At 55.2% G+C, this 15,942-nt stretch overlaps 3 protein-coding genes across 6 annotated transcripts; 1 reads left to right on the top strand and 2 right to left on the bottom strand.

The window, feature by feature from the left end:
• Positions 1–691: 691 nt before the first annotated feature.
• Positions 692–7,357, bottom strand: ENO3 (enolase 3). 3 transcript variants are annotated; one of them, XM_067716957.1, is made up of 12 exons: positions 7,213–7,357; positions 4,818–4,904; positions 4,477–4,572; positions 4,266–4,324; positions 4,025–4,094; positions 3,494–3,627; positions 2,375–2,597; positions 2,086–2,283; positions 1,683–1,884; positions 1,148–1,256; positions 930–988; positions 692–843 (listed from the first exon to the last, which is right to left on the bottom strand). In XM_067716957.1, the coding sequence occupies exons 2-12, from the start codon at positions 4,900–4,902 to the stop codon at positions 774–776; spliced, it is 1,305 nt and encodes a 434-aa protein (XP_067573058.1). In that variant the 5' UTR covers positions 4,903–4,904; positions 7,213–7,357; the 3' UTR covers positions 692–773. The 3 variants fall into 3 exon arrangements, with proteins under 3 accessions (XP_067573058.1, XP_067573056.1, XP_067573057.1); XM_067716955.1 differs by lacking the exon at positions 7,213–7,357 and adding an exon at positions 5,540–5,612; XM_067716956.1 differs by lacking the exon at positions 7,213–7,357 and adding an exon at positions 5,497–5,521.
• Positions 7,358–8,274: 917 nt separating this feature from the next.
• PFN1 (profilin 1) lies at positions 8,275–11,186 on the top strand. Its single transcript, XM_067716984.1, has 3 exons — positions 8,275–8,573; positions 10,042–10,234; positions 10,854–11,186. Exons 1-3 carry the CDS (start codon positions 8,442–8,444, stop codon positions 10,949–10,951), a joined length of 423 nt encoding a protein of 140 aa, XP_067573085.1. The 5' UTR covers positions 8,275–8,441; the 3' UTR covers positions 10,952–11,186.
• A 673-nt stretch (positions 11,187–11,859) lies between these two features.
• RNF167 (ring finger protein 167) lies at positions 11,860–15,928 on the bottom strand. Of its 2 annotated transcripts, XM_067716959.1 has the most exons (9): positions 15,792–15,928; positions 15,627–15,707; positions 14,228–14,353; positions 14,035–14,122; positions 13,755–13,845; positions 13,420–13,525; positions 13,173–13,266; positions 12,447–12,527; positions 11,860–12,366 (listed from the first exon to the last, which is right to left on the bottom strand). In XM_067716959.1, the coding sequence occupies exons 1-9, from the start codon at positions 15,873–15,875 to the stop codon at positions 12,068–12,070; spliced, it is 1,050 nt and encodes a 349-aa protein (XP_067573060.1). In that variant the 5' UTR covers positions 15,876–15,928; the 3' UTR covers positions 11,860–12,067. The 2 variants fall into 2 exon arrangements, with proteins under 2 accessions (XP_067573060.1, XP_067573061.1); XM_067716960.1 differs by lacking the exon at positions 14,228–14,353.
• Positions 15,929–15,942: the final 14 nt, after the last annotated feature.

Genomic DNA, 15,942 nt, shown 5'->3' with positions numbered 1-15,942 from the left:
TAGAAATTTATGAGATAGTATTTTAAGAGCACAGTCACTACAGCCAAATGGCCTAGGTTTGGATCCTGGCTCTGCCACTTACTGTTACCTTGGTTAAAGTATTTTACCTTTTCGTGCCTCAGTTTCCTCACCAGTAAAATGGGGATAATAATGGTAACTATCTGATAGGACTGTTTCAAAGATTACATAGGCCAGTATATGTCAAATATTTAGAATAGTTTCACATCCTCCAAGCTCCATGGAAATGGTAGCTGCTCTGGTTACACTCTCATCCTCACCAAGCTCTTCGATTTCATAAGGATGAGCACTCAGACTTAACACTGCAGTGGCCTCTGCAGACCGTGCACTTCAACTTATGGGCAGGTCTGATCCAGCTTCCCCCTCATGGTGATGTCAGGCCTTGGCCCCCCACCCTGCTCCCCTTCTCTGGAGCTGGTTCAGTGTTCTGTCAGTTCCTCTTCAGCTGCATTTCACATAATACACCTGCTTCCCCCAGCCTCCTTCCATATTGTGAGCTTTGTGGTTCTAGATCCAGCCCAACTTTCTCTCTGGCCAGTCCCTCACTTCCTCCTTGTCCCAGCAGGTTCCATGTCCGTTTTCCCTTCCTGCCCCTACTTCTTCACCTCCTGTCTCATCCAGCCCAGAGACCAGCGTCTCCTCCCTCCCTCCCACAAACGAGCAGGCCACTGCCTTGGTTGGCACCAGTGTTTATTTCAGGAGGAAGGGCTTGAAGGCCTAGATCTGTCCCGTGGAACCCTGGGGCCTCCAGCTTCTCACTTGGCCTTTGGGTTACGGAACTTGTGTCCAGCAAAAACAGCCTTGTCCCCGAGAGCCTCCTCAATCCTGGAAAGCAGACAAAGTCAGGGCTGTGATATTCCAACCCAAGAGCCCTCAGCTCCTTACACCCAGACCTACTGCACCCACTGTACCTCATGAGCTGATTGTATTTGGCCAGACGCTCTGAGCGGCAGGGGGCACCAGTCTTGATCTGAAGAGGGAAGAGGAATTCCAGGAGTTGCGTGAGACCAGGGACGAGGGATTGGGCCTGGCCCTGAGGGAGCAGCCTGTGGTGGCATGCAACTCCAGGGCAGGAGGCCAGGGATCCCAAGAAAACTCAGTCAGTCGGCAGAGGGGGGGCCACGAGTACCTGTCCTGTGCAGAGCCCAACCACGAGGTCAGCGATGAACGTGTCCTCGGTTTCCCCAGAGCGGTGGCTCACCATCACCCCCCAGCCGTTAGACTGAGCCAGTTTGCAGCTAGGTGGAGAGGACACTCAATAAGGTCCAGTGGGACCTCCTCAGTGGGAAAGCCAGGCGCTAGGTGGGGCTTTTCCCTTCTGTTTTGGGGAGTGGGAGATTTGAGGGGAGGGTGATGACTAAGTTCTTTGGGAAGCAGGAGAGAAGGGGAGATTCTTGATCTTGAATTTGGGCTCCTGAATGCTGGTGGGAAGAAGCAGAATCTGGGAGACAGGGATGGCATAGGGTCGGGGTGGGGATGAGGCATGGCAAGGCAACAATGGCAAAGCTCTTGGGGTGAGGTCAAGAGTTAAAGCCTTGAGGTCGAAAGGGTGGGGTGGGTCAGGAGCCAAGGGGAAGTCAGACTTGGAGTTAGTGGGCAATACTGTAGCTGGACTGGGTATGGGTGGAGGGAGGCCATGACGCCCCAGGGCCAGAGGCACTCACGCCTGGATGGATTCGGTCACTGAGCCGATCTGGTTGACCTTCAGCAGCAGGCAGTTGCAGGCCTTCTTCTCAATGGCCTGGCTAATCCTCTTGGGGTTGGTGACTGTGAGGTCATCCCCCACGATCTGGATGTTGACCCCCGAGAGGAATGAGGTCCAGGTAGCCCAGTCATCCTGGTCAAAAGGGTCCTCGATGGAGACCACTGGTGGGAAAGGGGAGCAGATTCAGGTTAAAGGTCAGAAGGGCCTCACAGGGGAGTGACAGGTCAGAAGAGTTTGGGTGGAGATTGCAATGGCGCTAAGGATCGGAAAGACTGAGTTGGTGGCAGTGGAGATGCCGAAGCCAGTGTGTAGGGCAGCTGCTGGAGACTCAAGCAGGAGCGATGGAACACCCAGGGTCTCACCAGGATAGTTCTTGATGAAGCTTTTATACAGCTCCCCCAGCTTCTCCCCAGTGATGTGCCGTGCGGGGTCATCAGGTGACTTGAAGTCAAGATCATACTTTCCGTGGCGATAGAACTCAGACGCCGCCACATCCATGCCAATCACCACCTTGTCGGGGTAACCAGCCGCCTGGATGGCGGTCTTCAGCAGCTCCAGGGCTGGGGGAGGGAAAGAGAGGACCTGAGGCTCCGGTGCACCCCGTCTCCATGGGGACCCAGGGGTTCTGCACCTCCGAGTGCTCACACTGACCTTCATTGTTCTCCAGGATGTTGGGTGCAAAGCCGCCCTCATCACCCACATTGGTGGCGTCCTTCCCATACTTGGCCTTGATGACCCCCTTGAGGTGGTGGTAGACCTCGGCACCGATGCGCATGGCTTCCCTGAAGGATCGGGCTCCCACGGGCAGGATCATGAACTCCTGCATGGCCAGCTTGTTTCCAGCATGGGAGCCCCCGTTGATCACATTGAAGGCCTGAGATGGGGAGAGGGTGCTTAGACCTGGGCATCGACGTGGAATCTTGGATCCCCTACTTACTGAATGGTCTAGGATGAATAATTTTACTCCTCAGAGACTCCTTCCTCATTTCCATAACATGGGGACACCACCTGCTTACCTGCAGGATCTTATGTGTTAAATTAGAGCAACTGGATGTAAAGTTCTTCGCCTGTGCCTGGTGTGGCAGCTAACGCTGATATGGCATATGGCACTTATTACAGGCCAGGCACTGCTCTAAGTGCTTTACGTATATTTTATTGGCTCGTTTCATTCTCAAAACTACCCTGTAACTAGGTACAATTTATTATCCCTCACTTTACAGCCAAGGAAACTGAGGCACAGAGAGATTAAATAAACTTGCCTAAAATCACACAACTAGTAAAGGGACAAAACCAGCATTCGAACCCAGCAGCTTGTCTCCAGAGCTCAGGCTCTTATACAATCTAGCCAGTAAGTAACAATAAATGGTAACATTATTATTGCAATGAAATTCAAAGGATTTCCATAAACAGCAAATTTGGTTTGATAAGTATTAAAGAAGATACAAAAATAAAATGCCAAGATCTTTGCCATGAAGAAGCTCTCGATCTGATTTGGGGTTGGGGCACAGGGCAGAATGAGAAATTGGAGTTACTGAGCCTGGGATTGGAATGTGAAGGAACCCGGTTACATCAAGGGAAAGAGGCAGAGAGAGGTTAAAGGGAAGGTTTGGATTGTGGGAAAGGGGGAGGGCTGGACCGCAGCAGGAGAGGTTCCATTTCAGAAAACCATTTCTTTGGAGCTGGGTCTGAAAGGTGGACTTTCCACGGGCTGCTTATGCCCTCCCTGCTGGGTGGGGTCACCGTGGGATGCGGCGGGGCAGCTGCACTCACAGGGACCGGGAGGATCAGGTCTGGGTTCCCGGCGAGATCTGCAATGTGTCGGTAGAGTGGGACCCCCTTCTCAGCTGCTCCGGCCTTGCACACGGCCAGGGACACACCCAGGATGGCATTGGCCCCAAACTTGGCTGGAGGAAGCAAGTACAAAGAAAGTGTGAGAGCGCCTCACACAGGGTTTAGGGTCAGCTCCTAGAACATCCCTTCTGGTCACCCCAGAAAGAATCCAGAACTCCAAACCACTGGGCACTGAGTTTGTTAACAGATCTCTCCCCAACAGCCTGAGGTGCTCTGGGAACACCCAGCCCAGGGGAATGTGTCGGCTTCACGGCTGTGTCCACAGCCTGGCCCAAGCCTCGCACAGGGCAGGCATCAGGAAATGCCTGTGCGATGAATACAAATCCAGCCAGTTACAGTGTGCCCCAAAATGCGAGACACAGAAATAATCCTAACCAGACCTCAGTCCGCGGTCTCTCCCCCGCCCCTCCCACAGCCCATCCCATCCCCTGTCCCTAGCCCTTCACTCACACTTATTCTCTGTCCCATCCAGCTCAATCATAAATTTGTCAACTTTTTCTTGATCCACCACGCTTAGTTTCTGGAAGGGCAGGTTTGAGGAGGGGAGAACAGAGGTTAGATTTCTCAGGAGTCAGGGCATGTGCTGGAGGAAAGAGAAGTGCAGGTATTTGGGGCAGATGGGATGGTTGGCCAAGCCTGAGCTGCTTGGGACTAGGTAGCAGGTGAGGGGGAGAGAGGGTCCTCCACTTGCCTTTTCCAGCAGTGCGGGGCCTAGAGTCTTATTGATGTGTTCCACGGCCTTCAGGACCCCTAGAGGCCGAAGCAGGGGGTTCAGAGATCTTCTATTCAATTAGGTCTCTTCCCGTGGCCCCCAGCTCCTCAAGAGCTTTGGGTTCCCGTCCTCTACCCTGTGCAGACATCGCATACCACGTCCTGAAACCACCCCCTTGGTCTTTCCTCACCTTTCCCCAGGTAGCGAGATTTGTCTCCATCTCTTAGTTCCAGAGCTTCATAGATACCTGTGGAAGCTCCACTGGGCACAGCTGCTCGGAATCGGCCTGAGGTGGGAGGAATTGGAAGATCACAGAGAGTCAGTCCCATTCACCCCCCCAAAGGACAGATTGTCTCCTCTCTGAGCCCAGGGACAGGAGGCAGTGTAGAGAGACTCGTGCTGCTCCCTGCTGGGGAGCAGGCTGGGAGAGGGGATCCCAGAGAAAGGAGTGGATGTGGCATAGAGTTGGGGGGCAAAGGCAGATGGAGTTGGGGTCTTCCCAGGTAAACCCATTCAATGGGCCTGTGTTACCCTTGGCCGTGTGCAGGTCCACCTCCACTGTGGGGTTGCCCCTGGAGTCCAGGATTTCTCGGGCAAAGATTTTCTGCATGGCCATGGCTGCAGGGCGAGAGGTGTGAGTGAGTGCGGACCGTTGACCCCTTAAGAAACCCGAAATCCCTTGCCCTTTAAGAGTCTTCCCGCCCCAAGAAGGCAGGTGCTGGAGCTAAAAATATCCCACAAAAAGGTCACAGACCAAAGTGGCAGGCGCAGCCCCTCCCCCACTCAGAACAGCTCCCATTCCACTCTCCCGTCTTAAGAATCTGGAGGCCTCTCTTAAAACTCCACTACTTGCTCAACCCCACCTCCTGCAAAGCTGCACTTCTGCCTTCTCCCTCCACCCTCTGGCCAAGTACTCTGTTCTCCACAGATTCCTAGCCCTCGGATGCTCTCCTGTTAGTCTACCTCATTTTCCTGCTCCTCAGCCTTCTCCAAATCCTCAGGGGCCCCAGATTCCCCCACCTGGCTCCAACTGTAACCACGCTTCTCCATCGTCTCTGCCTGCCTCTCTTCACAGTCTCGTTTGTTTCCCTGTCCTTGGGCACCCCCATCCTGCTTGCTCCAACCCCTCCAGGCTTCTCAAGCACCCCCAGTCCCAGAAGGAAAAGAATGCTGACATTTCCCCCCCTTCTCCAAGCGGCAGCACCCTCACCTTTTACCACCCCTATCCCCCGGGACTGAAAGATTCACCAGACCTGGGATTTCTTCGCTGGGCTCCTGAGTCTAGGTGGCAGCTGGGACAGTGTCAGCTCACCCCCTCTCAGGCTGGGCATTTATCCTCCAGCCACCCTGTACCCCAGCCAGCCCCGCCTCTCACCCTCTCCATCTTCCCCCTCCAGCCCAGCTGGCAGCCAAGTGCCCACTATAGCCTAAAACAGAAGCCTTTGGCCCTAGACACCTGCCCCCTTCCCAAAAGATCAATGACTACCCCCTCCTTTCTGTTCCCCAATAAAAGTCCTTATTTTTAATTCCACTCCTGGGTAGAAACAGGGGAGGGGCTTCAGAGTGGGGGGGGTTCTCCTCTCCCCAGGATTATATTCCTCTTTTGCAAAGGTTAAAGAGGAACTAGTGCCCTTTAGGAAAGGCCAGGGGTAACCTGAGTCCTGCAGGACTGGGGAGGGGGCCTGGAAGAGGGGCTGCAGGAACGACATCCACACGTGCACAGCTCACTTGGAGGGCGGGGGGCTGCCTCTGTCCTCAATGGGGGCAGGGGCAGGGGGTTCTGGGCAAGCTCTGAGCTCTAAAATTGAACTCCCCACTCAGAAGGTGAGAGAGTCTCACCTCTCAGGGTCCCCATTGCGGCATCCCTCGGCTCCACCCAACCCTACCCTCTCTCGGCCAGCAAGGGCAGTGGGGGAAGGGACAGGCTGACGAATTTAGACAGGCCCTCAGAGTTGGCGCGGCGCCCTACTGATAGCGCTAGGACAGCACTTATCGCCCTGCGTGGAGAGTCAGGAGCCCTTTCCCCACCGACCGCGGGCGCTTCAGGTCGTGATCCCAGCCCATCAGTGAACGATGCTGAATCAAAAGTGAAAAAAATGAATGGACGAGAGGAGGGGGTGGCCCTTTCCGAGCGTCTGACCGCCGGGGGCCAGTCAGGTGGTCGGCTAGCAGCATTGAAGGGAAATGGGTCTCTGCACTCGGTGACTCTCTCCGCCTCGGCGGGCCTGGCGGGAGTGAGGTCTGCCCCGACTTTGGCTGCAGCCCTTGCCGGGAGCTGAGGGTACGTCCGGGCTCCGGCCGGCCGGCCGGCGAACGACGGTCATCGGCTTCCCTGCTCGTCGCCCCCGACTCGGAAGACCTTCCCGCCGGCGCCGCCCCGGCGCCCAGTGACTCAGCCCCGGGCTCTCTCCCGAGCTCCCCTCCCCGCCCTGCCTGCCCCACGGTGTGTCTCCCAGCCCCCACCTCAGGATCCCTACCCCCGGTCTTCCATCTCGCCCTCCCCCCCCTTATCTCTGGCCGCTCCCTCTCCGGAGATTTCCACCCTGGGGAAGGGGGTGCGGCAGGCCAAGGGTCAGGAGACGGCGGGGGGGGGGGGGGGAGCGCCGCCACGTGCCCGCATGAGGCCCCGCCCGAGCCGCCCAGTGACTCAGCCACCGCGGCTGTCGAGGAACACGGGTTCGGGGAGCGTGGATGCCCCTGGGGTTCGGAGTGGCCGCGAGGGCACCACGTCCGCTGGCGAGGACCCGAGAGGAGCAGAGCCCCTTCCCGCCCGGGAGGCGCCCCTCCCCCGAGGGACCGGAAGTGGCCAAGCCCCTCAGCTGCCCGGGCGGCCAGCAAGGGCTAGTTCACCTAAGCAGGCCGCCGGGTCCTGCCCCACCCTCTTCCCGGTGGGCGGTGAGTGAACTAATCGCACACAAGTTCTTACCATAAGTTTTACTGAAAAAGGAGAAAAAACTTAACGGGCCAACGGAGAAGGGACTTTCCCCTTCTTGAAAAAGTTGCAATCTTGAAACCGCTTAGTATTCTTCCGCCTTGAAAAATAAGCCCGCCCGTCTCGCCCCACGGTCGCTCCGTGACCTCTGCAGAGACGGGCCAAGGGGCACGGCCGGTGACCCAAACTGCTGACCGGGGGACGGGCGGAGCTGTGACGTGGGGGTGAGGCCTGAGGCTGGAGTTGATCCAGCGCGAGGGATAATCCCCTGGAGTCGAGGTGGGCTCCAGCCAGTGCCACTTGTGCCGACCGGGTAGATGCTGGGGACAGAAGTGTCCCTGGTGGATGCCTTCAACTCTGAAAACGGCCGGGGTATTTTGCCAAATTTCCCTTTACTCCCTTATTTCTTTAATAAATAAAATCAAGGGGGGGGGCAGAAGCGGTAATGCGCACGCCTCCCCCCGCCCCTTCCGCCCGGCGGGAGACACGTCCCCGGCCGGCCTTCCTTCGCAGGGGGCCCAAATCCGTCCCGCCCGGTGCGCCCGGGCGTGCGCCCGCGAAGCCAGCCGCCAACCCTAACCGCGCCACGCGCTTTCCCTCCCGGCCCGGGCGCAGGCGCGGGCGCAGGCGCCGCCGCCGCCGCCCGCCGTTCCTTTCCCCCAACACCCCCCCCGGCAGAGGTGGGGGAAGGGGGAGTCATTCCGTTTAACCCTGAGTTACCCGAACCCTCTTTAATTTGCTAAATTTGCAGTTTGCTAATTCTTTCTCTTTTCACTTTCCTTCCTCCCTCTGGCTCACTCCCTTTCCGTACACCGAAGTCTGACTGATATTCTATGCGAAGTGGAGGGAGCCCTAACCCTAACCCACCCCCGTCCCCCCATCCTTTTTGCGTCGCTTTCCATTGAACTCTGCAAATTTTGCAGTAGGGGGAGGGATTTTTAAAATTGCACTTGCAAAGTTCGCTATCTGGGCAGGCGAGGAGAGGGAGGGAGGGAATGGGGAGCAGGCCCCGCCCCCACCGCCCTTTGCAAATAAAAATCTAGGGGGGGTGGGGAGGAGCAGGAAGTGGCGGTGCGAGGGCTGATGCACTGCTAGCAGAGCCGCGGTCCGGACAGCAGCGCGTGCCCCAAGCTCTCCGCCTTCCCCCGCCCGCCAGCCCGAGGCAGCCCGAGTCCAGCCCGTGGCCCCAGCAGCAGCCCCGAGAGCACCCCAGTAGCAGCGCCATGGCCGGCTGGAACGCCTACATCGAAAACCTCATGGCGGACGGGGTGTGTCAGGACGCGGCCATCGTGGGCTATAAGGACTCGCCCTCCGTCTGGGCCGCCGTCCCCGGGAAGACCTTCGTCAACATCACGGTACTGCGAGGCCTGCGCGGAGACTGGCCGGGCTTGCACCCTGAGGGAGGGACTTGGGTAGTGGCGGGCGCGGTCTGGGGAGGGCAGCGAAAGGCCGTGACCCGGTCCTTGCCCTGGAGGTGGCGCGAATGGCGGCTGCACATGAGCGGGTCCCTCCGTGGCCTCCTGAGTCCTACGCCCCGGGCGGAGGCGCCCAGCCAGCCCGCCGCTCCGCTTTCCGCGACGGGGCGTTACATCCGGGACACAGGGCGGGGAGGGGCGCACCGCCCGGTGCGGCGGCCCACTTCCGCCTCCTCCAGGTTGGGTCGGGCACGCATCGCAATTTCCGCTCGGGACTGTGATTGAGAAGGGACTTGGGGACCCCTGGACCCCCTAGCTCTACTTCCAGCCGCCAGCTCGCGCCCCCTCCACCATTGTTCCTCCTTCTGGGGGAGGGAGCCCCAGTCGCATGGCCTGGGTCCCATGCCCGTCCTCCGTGAGCTCCCTGCCCCTCCCAACTCCGTAAGAGAGGGCTAGGCCGCCACACGACCTCCCCCCACCCCAAGTCGGCACGTTGGACTCAACATGCCTGTGAGGCCAGCCCCGGAAGTCTCCTCGCCCTCCTTTCCCGCCATCCGGCGGGGCCTGGAGCAGGGGAACTTTGTGAGAAGTTCTAGGACAGTATATAAGTGAAGCAATAAGGGACGACTACTGCTGTCCCCATCACCACCTCCTCTGTCCACACTGCCCGGAAGTGGGGAGGGGAGCGGAAGTTCGAAATGGGGGGGAAGGGGATTTCCGGGCGGGAGGGGACCGGATGTGGGGATTTGGGGTGTTAAGGGGGAGGGGGAGATACGTTCCCTGGGGTATCTAGACCCGAGGGCTGGCTTGCCGGGTCTAGTCCCAGGGCCCCTCCAAAAGTTTTTCAACTTTCCCGGAAAGCCCCCAGGCATCTGCTTCCTCATCTTAGAGCATAAATACCTGGATCTAAACTCTAGGTTACTTGGAGACCCAGGCGTCCGGGCCCCTAACAACTCCTGCAGAACCTTTGACCAAATAAGGGCAAAGTTGCTTCGCCTGCTTTGCCCGCCCCCTCCCTTTCCCTCTTCGCTTCTGCTTTTCCTGAAGGAGTTATGAGCATCCAAAGGCTCCCCACTCCATTCCACTTCATTCTCTTAACTGCTTTTTGGCCCCCTTTATTTCCCGGGTTTGCTTTCCTTATTAAACAACATCTAAGCCTTCAGAGGAATATGTTGTCCCTTCTTATTACCGTTCTCTAGGTTTGAAGATCATGATATTTTTGTGTACTAACTTCCAACAGTCCTGAGTCTCTCAAATTTCACGGATGTGTACAAAGCACATAACATACACATCTCCCCCCAAGGGGGTTTAGCTTCCCGGAGAAATGGAAGGCAGGTGGGTCCTTGGAGAAGAAGGTGGGAACCTTGGTGTACTGACTAACTTGATGGGTGCTTGATTCCCCTTCCAGCCAGCTGAGGTTGGTACCCTGGTTGGCAAAGACCGGTCAAGTTTTTTCGTGAATGGGCTAACGCTTGGGGGCCAGAAATGTTCTGTGATCCGGGACTCACTGATGCAGGAAGGGGAATTTACCATGGATCTTCGTACCAAGAGCACCTCCGGAGCCCCCACCTTCAATATCGCTGTCACCCTGACTTCCAAGAGTGAGTTTGAGTCTTACCCTTTCTCTAGCTCCAAAATCTCTAATATACTTCCATCTATTAATTTTTTGGGTTCTTCTGTGTGGATCACCCAGTATGAAGGGACCAGACCAGGTTTCTACTCCCAGCCTGCTGGATGCTGGGACATTGGATTGTCCCTTCAGTTCTCAGTTCCTCATCTTACAATGTAAAGAAGTTGAACTGTATTACCTCTTAAGTTCTTTCTTGCCTTGAGCCTTTTCACATGAGAAACTTATTTTCTTGGAGGAGGTAGGCTGTTAGTCATAAGCCAGCACTTAGCTCTTGTGTTTTGAGCTCTTTTCTTAAAACTTGGAGGTGGCAGGCTCATCCACAGCCGTTTCTAGCCTGAACACAGGAGTCAACACATTGTCCACAAGCCTTTGACTCCTAAATTTTACTGTGTTCCTTTCCAGCCTTTAAGCTTGATTTTCCTCTTTTGAAAAGCCCTATTGTTTCAGGGTGACTGACAGCCTGCCTGTGTGTGGGGGGGTTGGGAGAGATGAGGTTGGGTTACAGCCCCCAGGGCTGGACAGCTGCTGAACAGCTGGCCGGGGGTGGGATTGTGACACCTGGGTCCTAGCCTCCTTTCTCTTTCCTGCAGCGCTAGTCCTGCTGATGGGCAAAGAAGGTATCCACGGTGGTACGATCAACAAGAAATGTCATGAAATGGCCTCCCACCTGCGGCGTTCCCAGTACTGACCTCGTCTGTCACTCCCCACTGCTTTTGCACCCCTCTCCTTCCCACACACACATACACCATTTTTATTTTTTGGGCCATTACCCCCACACCCCTTATTGCTGCCAAAACCACATGGGCTGGGGGCCTGGGCTGGATGGACAGACGCCCTTCCCCCAACCCATACCCCTCCTGTGTGTGGTTGGAAAACTTTTTCTTTTGGTTTTTTTTCCTGAATAAAAAAGATTATACTGAAAAGGTGCTGTGTGGTTTTAGCCTGGGTGTCAGGATGGAGGACAGCCACTGTGATCTGCCTCCATCCTTGCTTGGGGTCAGAAGCAGCAGAAGGGTTGAGGCACTACAAAGTCTAGGGTTTTGAGCTTGCTTTCATGTCCAGGATTAAAACCTGCTTCAGGCCTACCTGGCCAGGTGGGCCAGCCCTACCTAGGTCCTCAGTGTGCTAACTGAATTGGTGGATAATGGAATAGAGCCATCCAGACCAAGAGAATGGGTCCAGGCCTGCGGGCAAGGCAGAGGCCAGTTGAGTCATCCTCACACGTGGGTGGGGCTCCCCTTCTCAGAGTCACAACAGATACCTATTGGGGCTGCCCTTAAGACTACAGGTTAGGGCTTCCCTGGTGGCGCAGTGGTTGGGAGTCCGCCTGCCGATGCAGGGGACACGGGTTCGTGCCCCGGTCCGGGAGGGTCCCACATGCCACAGAGCGGCTGGGCCCGTGAGCCATGGTCACTGAGCCTGCGCTCCGCAACGGGAGAGGCCACAACAGCGAGAGAGGCTGGCATACGGCAAAAAAAGAAAAAACAAAAAACTACAGGTTAGCCTCCCAGCACTCCCTTGCCCATGTATGGCAGAAAGGGGCAATACCCCAAAAGGATAAGAAATTTACCTGTGTGAGAATGATCTCACCCTTAGTCCACAAAAACAATTTTATTAACCCAATAAATGAAAACCCCATCCCTTTGTACCCCCAACCTCTTCAAGAGGATAGAGTTGGGTAAGGGAGAAACCTGGGGTGGAAACGACTCCTATCCCTCATCTCCTATCCCTCAGCGTAGAAGACAGTAGAGAGGAAGAGGAGCTGTGCAAATAGGTCATCAGAGATGGAGGAGAAAGGGGACTACTAGACCAGGATGGCAGCTGCAGAGGTAGAGGGTGAGGGATCTGTGGAAGACCCAGGAAGGACTAGGGGAGCTGGGGCTAGAGAACCAAAGGAGGTGGGAGGGGTAGGGGTGCAGCCCAGAAGTGGGGTCCGTTCGGAAGCAGGGTGGTCCCTTGGCTCCCCTTCCTCGTCACCCTCTTGCCCCTGGGTTTCTTCCTCCTGCTCCTCATCCCCAGGACCCCGATGGACAGGCTGCTTGCAGATGGGGCAGGTCTTCCGGGTCTGAGTGAGCCAGGGGTCCACACAGCGGATGTGATAAGCTGCCAAGAGGAATGAGGTGAAGCGCGTGGTGCCTGCTGGTGGCGGGGGGGGGGGGGGGCACAGGAAGTGAGGGCCTCACCGTGAGCACAGGGGAGCACCCTCAGCTTGTCCCCATCCTCATATTCATCCAGGCAGATGGCACACACATCATACTGGTCTCCTGGTGGAAGAAGAAAGGAGTTCTTTTACTGAGCCATCCTGGACCAGGGCCCACAAGAACTCACTGTGAGAGGCCTGTGGTGGAGCTAAACCCTGCAAAAGTTATTTTCTCTGGTTCTACAGAGCCAGTGGAAGAGCTGAGACGAGCAGGGTAGAACGTGAGGAATCCAGGGTTAGAACAAATAAAAAGAAACAGAGGTAAGAAGGGAAGTGGTTTTTTTGGGGGAGGTGTGAGGCTGGAGAGAGAGGGGGTGGGAGGAGCAGAAATGGGGCAGCGCTTCTGCCATAGCCTTATATGGGCACTGGAGGCTCCAGTGCCTAAGACCCAGCCCCTCCTTACCTGTGTCTGCCTTCTCTGGCGGAATCTTCCCCACTCCTTCCATTTTTCTGCTTTCTCCACCTTCTCTCTTATGAGCAAGGTCCTCCACCCCCCTCCAACCCCAACTATTACATTTAATCATTTTTGCTTTCCATTTCCTGCTCTAATCCTGTCCTGTCCTCATTTTACGTATGCGTAAAAAGAGGAGCAAAGGTGGTATCTCAAGCTGACACCTCCCTGCCATCTCTGCTTCTTTTCTCCTGGGCTCCAGCTCCTTCAGAACCAGGGAAATAGTGGGAAAGGCCTGCTCTCCTCCACCCTCCTCACCCTTCTGATAGTCATGTGTAGGAATCTGTTTCAGTTGCTCTTTGGTCAGTCGATTCCTCTGGAGCCGTTTCCTGTGCTGGATACAACGAACTATCTGGTGAAAGCGGGGGGGGGGGGGGGGTGGATGGATCAGTCTTAGAGAACAAATCTGGACAATCCCATACAAACCAGCCCTATCTTGCAACCCCAGAGCCAGTCTGGCTTTAAAGGCCTCAGCTCTTCCCGTCTTGGTCCCTGAACTACTCACCATCACTGCTCCCATGGCCAAAACCAGCAGTCCCACGATCCCTGTGAAAGGGATGAGGTAATAGCCCAAGGGGAAGCTATTGTCTGGGACCAGAAGCACCCGAGCCCTGGGAAAAGGAAGACGAATATCAGAGGGGCAGGAAAGGCAAAGGGACAAAGGAAGAGGGACAAAGTAAGTGGCTCTGGACAGGGCCCACGGAGGGGGAAGGGGATGGGAAGAAAGTACCAAGAGGCAGAGCATGATGGGCCTGAGGCTGGATGGTTGGGACACGGGCTTGGACTCCAGGTTGGCATGGAAGTGCTGAAGGAAGAGTGGGAAGGAGGGACACGTCCTACCCCTTCTCGTAGACAAAGAGGGCACGCAGGTACTCGGAGCTTCTCTCCCCAATAAACACAGACGGGATCCAGATCTGCTGCTGGATTTCCTCTGCAGGGATTAGGGCATTACACTGGGGACCCAACCTTCCACATGAATCCTTTGGTAACTCTGGCATTTGACTCTCTTGCCCCATTCCACCTAAAGGACTGATTTCTTTTCCCTAAGGCTTCAGCCCTCCCGCCATCTCTCAGTCTAAGCTCTACTGAAAACCCAGCTGTCCAGATCCTCCAACCTTACCACTATTCCACACCATATTCAGAAGTTCATTGGAATTCACATTGTGTACCACAGCTGCACCATACCCAGCCTTCTGAGCATTTAGGACCTAGGGAGACAAGGCAGATAAGGAGCCATCATGGGCCTTGCCACCTTTCATTCCTGGTGCCTTTTTTACCCTCAGCCTCCCAGCTCCCACTCCACATTCAGCAACCTTGAGGTCAAAGTTGCAGTCGAATCTTCGAAGCAGTGCAATAAAGACTGACCCGTTGACCGGGGCTGGGGGTGGTGGGGCAATGGGACTGCAGGCATTGTCTGGGTGAGCCTCCACAAGGAAGCCCTGGAGAAGAGAAGCAAACAACAGCTGGATTTCATCTCCCTAGGTGCTGCTCCCCACAGGTCCCACCAAGCACAATGGCCCCCACAGGTCAGTGGGGTCTGAGCCCACTGGGGTCTGAGCTCATTCCTGGGGTCTGAGCATCCCACCAAAGTCGGACATCTACCTCTTCTCTTAGCCTCCTGAAGATGCAATCACATCAAACAACATCCCTTTCCCACACCCTCCATCATCCCTCTCCCTTTCCCAGATGAGCTAATATATACTCCACATTCCTAGCTAATTGTTTTGCCTTCCAGTTTCCCACTGATTGTAATTCAATTCTCCATTCATCCACGTCACTTTCTCAAGTTGTTTCACATTCCCTGCTCTAATACATACTCTTAGGGAACATATTCCCCTGTTTAAAAAAAACACAAGACCAAACACAAATGGAGTTACTTGTGCTGACTCCCATGTCACCAAACTCAATACTTAATTATAATTTTAGCCTCCCCCAGGAATGGAATCTTAAACCACTGTATCTGGAATTACTTGGTCAGCACTAGTGAGGTAATCTGCCTGGTAGACCCCTGCAGTCCCCTAAAGAAAGGAGATCTTTGCTACTAGCAAAGACAATCAAATCTTTGCTAGTATAACTTCCTTGCCCAACCCCCTTCTGGCTATAAGTCTTTCATTTTGTATAGTTTTCAGAGATCCTTTCTATCTGCTAGGTGGAATGCTGCCTGATTCATGGGTCATTAAATAAAAGCCAGTAAGAGCTTTGAAATTTACTCAGTTGAATTTTTTTTAACACCTCCTTTAATTTTCCAATTACTCATCTCACAAACAACTATACTGATATCTATGGCCCAACTGAGTTCTTGCTATGTGGCAGTCTTTGTGAAAAACTACTACAAAACTGCTTATCTAATTCTCACAATAATACATCTGATAACTTCTATTATTATCCCATTTTACAGTAAAACAAACAAAGGCTCAGGTAATTTGCCCAAGGTCATAAAACCAGTAACTGGCTCTAGAGACCCTATTGATAGGCACCACTCGTCCTGCCTTTTATCTTAGTCCATTTTCAGTCTCACTTCTAAGGCTCAGAGTTCTAGAAGTAGACTTTGTATTCTCCCTTCAGATTCTGGATTCCACCACACTAGATGTGTTCTTGCACTTAGTTCCTAACTTGACTCTCTTCCTACCTCCAGCTTCCCCCAAGAAAGGCTCCTCAACCCCTACCCAGCAGGGAGAATTCAGGGAAACAGGAAAGAGGGAAGAAAATCACCTGAAGTCCCTCCTGGCTCAAGGCAGCCCCAAAGAGAGCTGGGAGGTCTGCAAAGTCCATGCTGGCATTGTGGTCCGAGATCTGCGGACAAAAGAGTCCATGTTTGTCCTTCAACCTGCAACCTCTCCCTTCAGCGCCCTTCCCCTAACGTCCCCTCAGACTCACCGCTCGAATGAGCCCCCGGGTGGGGGCCGCTCCCCACAGCACAGTGGCCACAACCACAGGAAGCGGGAAGGCCGCAGGGTGCATGGCAGCGGGAGGGGAGAGGCGGAGGAGGCCGCGTCCCGATAACAGGAGCAGAAACGGAGTTCTGCGC

Source organism: Pseudorca crassidens, chromosome 19, assembly GCF_039906515.1.
Source record: "Pseudorca crassidens isolate mPseCra1 chromosome 19, mPseCra1.hap1, whole genome shotgun sequence".
NCBI classification, from domain to species: Eukaryota; Metazoa; Chordata; class Mammalia; order Artiodactyla; family Delphinidae; genus Pseudorca; species Pseudorca crassidens.
The sequence above is the reverse complement of the archived record's forward strand: the minus strand, read 5'-3'. Positions and strand labels throughout refer to the sequence as shown.

Excerpts from the sequence above, each read along its gene's own strand:
- ENO3 (XM_067716957.1), bottom strand. The coding sequence starts at position 4,902 with ATGGCCATGCAGAAAATCTTTGCCCGAGAAATCCTGGACTCCAGGGGC. Across the intron at positions 3,628-4,024 it reads GGATGGGACAGAGAATAAGT|CCAAGTTTGGGGCCAATGCC; the intron begins GTGAGTGAAGGG and ends TGCTTCCTCCAG. Across the intron at positions 2,598-3,493 it reads ACCTGATCCTCCCGGTCCCT|GCCTTCAATGTGATCAACGG; the intron begins GTGAGTGCAGCT and ends TCCCCATCTCAG.
- PFN1 (XM_067716984.1), top strand. The coding sequence starts at position 8,442 with ATGGCCGGCTGGAACGCCTACATCGAAAACCTCATGGCGGACGGGGTG. Across the intron at positions 8,574-10,041 it reads AGACCTTCGTCAACATCACG|CCAGCTGAGGTTGGTACCCT; the intron begins GTACTGCGAGGC and ends TTCCCCTTCCAG. Across the intron at positions 10,235-10,853 it reads TGTCACCCTGACTTCCAAGA|CGCTAGTCCTGCTGATGGGC; the intron begins GTGAGTTTGAGT and ends TCTTTCCTGCAG.
- RNF167 (XM_067716959.1), bottom strand. The coding sequence starts at position 15,875 with ATGCACCCTGCGGCCTTCCCGCTTCCTGTGGTTGTGGCCACTGTGCTG. Across the intron at positions 13,846-14,034 it reads GAATATGGTGTGGAATAGTG|AGGAAATCCAGCAGCAGATC; the intron begins GTAAGGTTGGAG and ends TAATCCCTGCAG. Across the intron at positions 12,528-13,172 it reads TACACATGACTATCAGAAGG|GAGACCAGTATGATGTGTGT; the intron begins GTGAGGAGGGTG and ends TTCTTCCACCAG.